We start from the raw sequence: 8,727 nt of genomic DNA, 5'->3' as shown, positions 1-8,727 counted from the left end.
TTGTGGAGTTCCGTAGTGAAGAAGATGCTGATTATGTGAGTACTGCATGCAGTTGCATCTTGATTATCTTTGCTTTTGAATTAGGTTATAAAAAGCATTTCTATCAAGAAAAGTAAGAGCCTTAACAAACTATTCAAGGTAATAGCACAATTGGATTTTCAGGTCAAGCTAGTGTTAATATATATAAAAAGGTTTTAGCACATTTCTAGTTCAACATTTTACATCTGAATTGTGAAATAGCTGAGGAGCTGTTTCTATTTTAAAATTGAAATTGATTTCACTCTTGCTCTTTAATGAGCACATGGTTAATTTGATGAGCAAAACAGTAATTTCATGAAAAAATAAAACATGATCCTTCTTTTTCTCCTGAAGGCTACCATGCCACCATCACCACCACCACCACCGTCACCATCACCACCATGCCCCCACAACCACCACATCCCTGTCCGACTACTGTCCCTGCCTCCACCACCCTCTCCCAAAGAAATCTATAGAATCTATTCTCGGAAATTAACTACGAAATAAATAATTATTATTCTTGAAATATTTCAGGTTGATGCAACCAAAACAATTTCAATTTCTTGACCGAAAATCTATTTGTTGATTATTTCGTGAAATCAATCTGAAATTGAAATAGAAATCATACCAAGTCTGTCCATAGTTGGAAAATTTCCATTTTATTTCAACTTTTTAGCATTTTACATCCAATCAGATGGAGCAGCAACTCATTATGTGTTAATATGATATCATTTTCCATGCTCCTTGAAAATTCAAAGAAGAAATCCTCTATTCATATGGTGAATCCCCCTCCCCCCCCCCCCCCCAAAAAAAAAATCAAATAAAATAAAAAGGAATATTGTTTGCTCGTTGCATGATCACTTTGTCAGAATTGTAGTTAAGGTGATGCGTAGGCAACAAAGAGGCCTTGATGCCGAAGGCAACCAGTCGCCTTCTGTATCATGGACCTCATGATTTAGAAGAAGGGAGCCTTCGGTTTGCCTTGGCACCATGACAATTGACAACTATGGTAAGAAGTTAACATGTTGTGAAACATACTTCCATTATTCCCTAATTATGCCTAAGTTTTTGTAAATGATATCATCTTAAATTAGATAAAACCCTGCAACTTGGTCTTTTTTTATCTTAAGTAGCAGCATTGTGGATTTGTTCTAAAATCAACCAAGCGATGCACACATTAAAAGTTCAACGTTACATTTGCCTTAAATAAGGAAAGTCCAATCCTATTTGATCCACAAGTTCTTCGGCATGCTTTGTTATTATTGTTTTCTCAATTGAAGATAATGCTGTTGAAATGGGGCTTTTAATTGTTTTTGGCCAAATTTTCTTCCCTTGAACTATTGTTGTTTTATTGTAATCCAGGCAATAATGGTTCTGAACATGATTAAATTGTATGGGAAGCCAATACATGTGAATAAGGTGTGAGTGATTTTTCCACTCTTGCCTCTTGCTGTTCATGTTAGTCAAGGACCTTAATTTTATAATAAAATGATATAAGGTGCATTTGGAGATATCCTTTAATGAGCTTCTTTTTCTCTATTCATGATAAAGTTTCATATATCATAATATCATATAATGTTTCCATTTGTCTCCAGGCTTCTCAAGATAAGAAGGGCTTGGATGTTGGTACACACCTTTTTGTTGGAAACCTTGACCCTGTAAGCTGTCAGATTGTACCAAGAACTTGCTTTCTCACCAATTCCGTCATTACTCTTCTCATTATTTGAATTTGAGTGTGTTTGCAGGATGTGGATGAAAAGCTTCTCTATGATACTTTCAGTGCATTTGGACTCATTGTTACATACCCAAAGGTTATTATCCCCTCTTAATTGGATCTACTTTATGAGTCTGTTCTTCCTTCCCTTAATGTATATTAGAATGCTGACTAAAAGGAAAGGCGAGAATTGCTGTATGATATCACCTTGTTGCAGTTAGCAGTTGGCATTCTTTGGCTTTTTAACTTTCTGTTTTTGCATGAATTAATACTTTCATGTTATTAGCTTAATTCCTTTATGCACTCTTGGAGCCTCTGTGTTAGGCGAGGACACCATCTTGTACCAATTAAAAGTGAGTTTTAGCAATAGAAAGGTCTTCCTTAAATGGAAAAGAAAAAATTTAAGACAAAAGATTCCTTACATGGACCCCATAGGAAGGTCTTACTATATGGTCCTCCTAATTGTGCGACATGAAGGGTGATTTCGCATGGTCTCGATTGGCATTTTCTGATGGCTCTCATCTATATCACTTGCAGATGACTAGGATTAACCAGGTGTATTTTCCTCGTCACCTTTTTGCTTCTTTATCCAAGGGAGCTATTATGTTCTACTTAGTTCTGGAAGTCCAAAGCAATCTGGTATCTAATTTGTAAATTATCATCATTTGTCTCTTGGTTCACCTGAATGGAGGTCTGGGTTAACAAAGACATTAGTTTTAGTTACTCATGAACTTCTGTTTTGGAGCTTGGAGATGTTCTATTACTGTATACCATGGTGGGTTGTAGTTTTGGTATCTACCCACCAGGTCTCCAAGAAAAAATGGTTGTGCGACCTTGGAAGTATGCCTGGAGGCAAAGTAGCAGCTGAGTACATTGACTTCTTTGCAGTCAAATTAATGTGCCTAGAGAGCCAATAAAAAATCCCCATCAAGATCTATCCAGCAGGCCAGCATGTGTATATTTCTCCAGTCATGGAAAGCAACACTTATGTTTTAGTATATATTCTTGATCATCCGGAAAAAAGTATTGACCAAAGTACTATCATTTGATTCTATTAGTGTTGGTTAATTTTTGAATCTTCTTATATTAGAGATTCCATTTAAATAGTCAGGCTCTACGAGTGGTGCTAATGAAAAATGTAGGCACTAATTAGAAGGTGTTGCTCTTGTGGAGACTCGTAGCTTGTTTTGGAAGGAAAATCAGTGACCTAGATTGACCAGCAGGAAAAATTGACATAGGGGTGGCAGCTTACTGTCAAATGATCTCAAATGCAAGACTTCTTCCTGTTTCAGATAATGAGAGAACCTGAGACTGCGAAGTCCTGTGGTTTTGGTGTTATTAGCTATGATTCTTTTTGAGTCTTCTGATGCAGCTATTGAGATATATTCCTGCTTCTGTATCTACGGTCATACTCTGAAATGCTCTTGAATGACTTGCTATTATTTACTTATTTATGTATCTGTAGGCCATGACTGACCAATATCTATGCAATTTCCAAATTACAGCATCCTATGCATACAAGAAAGTTACCAAAGGGGAGTGTCATGGTACCCCAGCAGGTTAGGGTTTTACATCAACCATCTTTATCTTGTTTTCTCTATTTAATGTCATATCCCCATGTACTCTGCCAACTTACTGGACTAGCTCAAATGCTGACTTTTAGCATTTTACGTTTTGAGTAAATCTTCTCAAACCTCCCTCATCAATTTGGATAGATACTCCATTCTATTTCCAGAAAATGCTTATTATTTTAAACAAATGTAACGCACAGAGAGTCTTGGCTGCAAGCAATCATGGTGTGCAGAAAAACAGGCCCCACATGGCCACACCCTTTCTGCAAGTGGACCACCTACACTATCGAATGGTCCTCAGGCTAATGGTACCATGGGGGTTCCTCCTCGTCCCTTTGCAAATGGTCCCATCCTCCTAGGCAAGTTCCGGCAATCTGCCCTCCCCCACCACAGGTTGGGGGCTTTCCTCCTATGCAACTAGCAGGGCAGCAATGGCCTGGTGAGATGCAGCAACAGGGTCAAGTGATGATGCCATCTGTCATGCCACCTCCACCTCAGCAGTCAGATCACTTGCCAGACCACCACCACCTAATATTCCTCCTCCTCCACAGGTAGCACTTTCAGGGCCTCGACCACCACCAATGGGTTTGAATGCACCACCACCTGTTTGGCCACCAACACCACTTCAGCATATGGCTGGAAGAACTCTCCCGCCAGCTGCACCACCTCCATCATCTTGAAGTCACAGGTCATTCCAGTACTCTGTAACTCCAAGATATATTTTTTGCTTCATAATACCATTAAGGAGGTAGGGGTTGGCTGTCGGCCTTTGTTTTCTTTGTTCGGCTAGATGAGGATTTGTTGTTTCTTACTATTTTCATCAGGGTCGTACAAGTTGTAATATATAAACCCAGTAGTGTTTTTAAGTGCAATGTGAAGTTTCTTTAATTGACTCTGCAAAAAGTGGAAGAAGGGATTTCAAGGTGGTGAAAATACAGAGAATTTTTCTGATGTTTTCTGCATCTGAATACTGGATGTGTGATACATTGAACAAAGGTTATTTTGCTGCTAACCCCAAATGCTGTTGAGATAATTCTATCATATCCAGGTAATTGCAGGATTCTGTTAATATGGATGGTTTGAAAGTAAGTCATAACCATGTTCCTTACTTCTTATATAATTTTCTCAGAATTTTTTTGCCACTTTTGAGCATGGTGGTAGTTCCAAAAAGTTCTTTCTATTCTTTTCCCCCATTAGGCTCTGTTTGGTTGTAAGTAAAGGGCAGCGCAGTGAAATCATTTTTGAAAAGAAAAGGAAAGTTTTATAATCATGATCTTGTAACCTACCTAAAACTTTTCCGATGCTTTTTTTTTTTTTTTTTGACTAAAATAAAATATATTAGCTAAATAAAACTACTACATATTAGTTACAAGGCTGAGTGCCTCTCAACCCTCGCTTTATAGCCCCACTTATAAGCAATCAAAACAATTAACTTAGATTTTAGATTCTTATATAATAACCTCTAAACTAATGAGATCATTTGATCATATATGTATAGAAAATAATAATACTAACAGTTGGTTGAGAGACTACAGACTGAAGAGCTTCCTGTTGTATTTTTATGGTTCCATATTTGAGGCTTACAGACACTGCAGATCTTGTATTTTAAAGGTAATAATTGATGTCTTCTTTATTCTTCCTTCGTTAAGCATTTTGCTTTTCCTTAACAGCTTGGAACTTACATACGAGGAAAGCCGACAGTGCAGAGCTTGTATTTTAAAGGCAATAATTGATATCTTATTACCTTGTGTTCATCATTAGTGAGATAAAGGAAGGTCCAGAAATCTACCTCATCAAGAATAGAATAAGGGTTGGGTTTTTTTATCTCTAAAAATGACCTCCATGCTAAGTATATGTTGATAAGAAATGGAATGGAAGCAACAGCAAGGGGTCTCCTATACGGGTTGATAAAAGCAAAGGGAGATGGATGGGATTTGAAGCGACATAGGGGAACTAAAGAATTTTTGGGGAAATAATGACATTAATCAATGGTCATGGACTGCAATCCTTCTTTTTCTGACAATTGATAATTTTTCGTCAAGACCTAATCTACTTGCTCACATTTCAAATTTCAACTAGGTGGTATTTTATCAAACCACTTATCGGGTTTTTTCTTTTTTGTATAAAAGGTGCTTAAATAAAATAGAAAAAACCGCTAAAGGTATCAATTATCTACTCTTCTTTTTTTTTTTTTCACCCAAGGGGACTTTACCGACACACACTAGAGGGGTAGGGGGTGAAGAGGGGAACACATGTGACAAGAGTCGATCCTTAGACCATCTACACTCCTATCACATACTTTTCAAGCATGAGCTGCAATCAGTGCGCTATGCATTAGATCCACTGTCAATAATCTAAGCTAGCAGTTTTACCCACAAAAAACTAGGATTTTTACCCAAAAAAACTTTTACCAAAAAGAAAAAACTAGGATACCACTTATCCTCCCCACTCTATACACACCAAGCTTATGGGAAAGTAGTGTTACTGCCAACAGAAAATGCCACTTGGCAAAACTAAGCAACTTTGTAGGATTTTTTATTTCTTATATATTTTTAAAGTGACTGTGTAGTTTAGGGGATAGTGTTTTATGGGCAACCGGTGTAGGGAAGTGCACCAATGGAGGGACACAATGGGCCAATGGTTTAGTAAATTGGGGTCAAAGAGGTCATTTCATGTGTGATACAGTTGGAGATTATGAAAGTGGGATTCGGATGGAAACCAGCGTGAGAATTTTAGAAGATCGATTCATCCAACGGCTAGGATTTTAACTCAAGAAGACCGTTGGAGGTCCAGAGATTGGGGGGACTCGTTTAAGCTCTTCTTAAAAAGAGAGACAAATGAGACGACGAACAGAGGAAGAAAGTAGGAGACGGGAAAAAAGGGGAGAGAGAGAGAACGACGAGGGCGAGGAAGACTGCATAGTCTAGACGATCCAATCTTCGTGTGGGTCGCAAATGCGAAACCCACCATCCCCATTCTTGGAACCGTCGATCGTGTGTACTGGGATTTTGGAGACAGATCAGAAATGGCATCAAAACCAGTTGTTACACAGCAAGCTAGAGGTATTATGGTGCTGCGTTTTAGGGCATTTCATTGGCAGTCTATTAAGCATTTTTGAATTTCCTTGTTGGTTGAATTGAGATTCTGTTAGGTCTTTTTGATTCGCGACTTTCAGGATTTCCGGTTTCAAATGATGGGCTGAAAATTTTCCTTTCGTTATCGGCTTGTATCTGATGTATTTCTTGATTATTGCTTGTGGAAAGGATTCGTAGACGATAGGATCTGCAGATTTTGATTTTCTTTCATTAGTTGATTTCATAATTTTATTGGGGTTTTTGAATTCCCTATGGATAATTGTATATGCTGGATCTCTTAGTTTTGCTATTTCGAATTTCCTTTTTTGCTTGAATTGAGATTCTGTTACATCTCTTGATTCCTGACTTTCAGGATTTCCAGTTTCAAATGATGGCCTGAAATTTTTGCTTTCGTTATCGGCTTGTATCTGATGTATTTCTTAAGATAGGATCTGCAGATTTTGATTTTCTTTCATCAACTGATTTCACGATTTTATTGGGGGTTTTTGAATTCCCTATGAATAATTGTATATGCTGGATCTCTTGGTTTTACTTTTGGGTTAGATCTAACTTTTCAGATACAATCTGCTGTAAACATTCTCTGCTGTCTCCATAAACAAATTCTCTGGTTTCTTTGATCTTAACGAGTCATGGATATATGCATGTGCAGAAATTGCCGAAGGAGGAAAACAAAAGATCCCTTTGGGCAAAGGAAAAAACCGGAAAGCACTTGGTGATATTGGGAATTTGGTTCCTGTTCAAGTCATCGATGGGAAGCAGAAGGAGGAGTTCTCCCGTCCCCTAACGAGGTACCCATCTCTTCCACACCCCTCTTCTCTCTTCCCTCTCTCCCCAATTCTGTTCTTCAGATGGTTTTATTCGCTCTTTCTTGTTTAGGAGCTTTTGTGCACAATTATGTTCGAAGGCACAAGCTGCTGTGCAAAAGAGAATATTAAGGTAAATCTGTAGAGCACTTACCTGTGAAATTTTCTAAATCTGATTTTAGGAAATTACACAAAAACAAATAAATTCTATATATTGGATCTTTTTTACCTTCAGAAACCAGCTCCAAAAGTTGTTAATGGACCTGTGGAGAAGAAAGGAGCTGTGCCAGCATAACCAGCTCAGAAGAAGGCCAATGCAAAGCCAAAGATATAGCAAAGGATTAAAATGCGAGCCAGAAATCATCAAGGCGTAAAGCTCAGACCCTCACATAATCCTAACAGCTCGAAGCAAGGTATTTTTCCTTTTGTAAGAAATCTCATGCTTTACATTCCCATTTCCATATTCTATTTTTAGACACACACTTTGAGTGGTTTCTCTCTCTCTCTCTCTCTACCCTAGTCATATTTTTGTTGCTTCCTTTTCAGAATGCTTGTGGTCTAATCAATAAATCAAGTGTATCCATTGTCAACATTGACACAGAAGCTGTTTGTGGTCTAATTTTCCCCCTATTAGCTATTTGTGACTTTGTGTATGTGTATGTGTATGTGATAATATGTAGATCTTTTTAAATCCCTTGTCGAATTGAAGTCGCTTTCAAGATTACATAGACAAGCAACCTTGATATCAATGAGAGAATGAGAGCCATTATATTATGGATTGGATGATAGAAGTTCACTACAAATTTTAACTTAGGCTTGGAACTCTTTATCTCACTAATCAATATAGTTGAAAAAATTTCTTTCCATGAAAGTAGTCCAAAAGGGAGGGAACTGTAGTTAGTTGGAATAGGTGCCTGATGGGGAGGCAATGGGGTAGCTGAGAGATGTACCCGATTAACTGTATTGCGGAACAAATACTTCCCCTATTGGGTGAACCTAATAAGAAACAGTCAAGTAGAGCTTGATGGAGCAATTCATCAAACATATTATGTGCACCAATCAAGTTCTCAACAAAACAACCACAATGCACAAATCAGTGATCAAACTTATCAAATGCACAAACACACATCAACACAATCGATTTAACGTGGAAAACCTCCCCAATGAGAGGAGTAAAAACCACGGGACCATAGTCCACAATCGATTGTTGCATAGTTCTTCTCTGTTTAGAACTTGTGAAAATTATTTTCATATATTTCTAAACAATACTTAGGGGTTTCACTGGTAGCCGACTTTGTCTCCATTTTAGACATGGCATACTCTGGAGAACAGATTGAAATGACTATCATTTCATGAAAATACATTGAGAGGGTGATTTTAAATTTCACAATTACTTTCAAATAATTTCTTATAATTTTTTTTTAATGAAGATTCTTACTTAACTCTCTCCCCTTCAGCTCATTTGTGTGAGTGGAAAAAGCTTGTGGCGTTTGGTTCTCTTTGTTTTTTGTTGGGGGGGGGGGGGG

The 8,727-nt window shown here is 37.8% G+C and overlaps 2 protein-coding genes across 10 annotated transcripts in view; both read left to right on the top strand.

The window, feature by feature from the left end:
- LOC122060529 (oligouridylate-binding protein 1A-like) overlaps window positions 1-3,950 on the top strand; it is an 8,951-nt gene extending 5,001 nt beyond the window's left edge. The window contains exons 4-8 of the mRNA XM_042623646.1: window positions 1,381-1,437; window positions 1,614-1,676; window positions 1,764-1,829; window positions 3,238-3,291; window positions 3,504-3,950. Coding sequence (XP_042479580.1) covers window positions 1,381-1,437; window positions 1,614-1,676; window positions 1,764-1,829; window positions 3,238-3,291; window positions 3,504-3,662 — 399 coding nt within the window. The 3' untranslated portion in view covers window positions 3,663-3,950. The remainder of the gene's footprint in view (window positions 1-1,380; window positions 1,438-1,613; window positions 1,677-1,763; window positions 1,830-3,237; window positions 3,292-3,503) is intronic.
- Window positions 3,951-6,128: 2,178 nt separating this feature from the next.
- LOC122061047 (G2/mitotic-specific cyclin-1-like) overlaps window positions 6,129-8,727 on the top strand; it is a 6,824-nt gene continuing 4,225 nt past the window's right edge. For 4 of the 9 annotated variants that reach the window (XR_006134544.1, XR_006134545.1, XM_042624211.1 and 1 more), the window contains exons 1-4: window positions 6,132-6,365; window positions 7,048-7,186; window positions 7,275-7,334; window positions 7,437-7,614. Coding sequence is in view for 4 of the 9 variants with exons in the window: in XM_042624211.1 (XP_042480145.1) it covers window positions 6,329-6,365; window positions 7,048-7,186; window positions 7,275-7,334; window positions 7,437-7,575 (375 nt within the window). In the remaining 5 variants the exon portion in view is untranslated. Of the gene's footprint in view, window positions 6,366-7,047; window positions 7,187-7,274; window positions 7,335-7,436; window positions 7,615-7,747; window positions 7,974-8,727 lie in introns of those variants that run through there. The other 5 variants (XM_042624212.1, XR_006134548.1, XR_006134546.1 and 2 more) reach the window with 5 other exon arrangements.

Source organism: Macadamia integrifolia, chromosome 14 (genome assembly GCF_013358625.1).
Source record: "Macadamia integrifolia cultivar HAES 741 chromosome 14, SCU_Mint_v3, whole genome shotgun sequence".
Lineage (NCBI taxonomy): Eukaryota > Viridiplantae > Streptophyta > Magnoliopsida > Proteales > Proteaceae > Macadamia > Macadamia integrifolia.
Note: the sequence above shows the minus strand (reverse complement) of the source record. Positions and strands in the feature narration are given on the sequence as shown.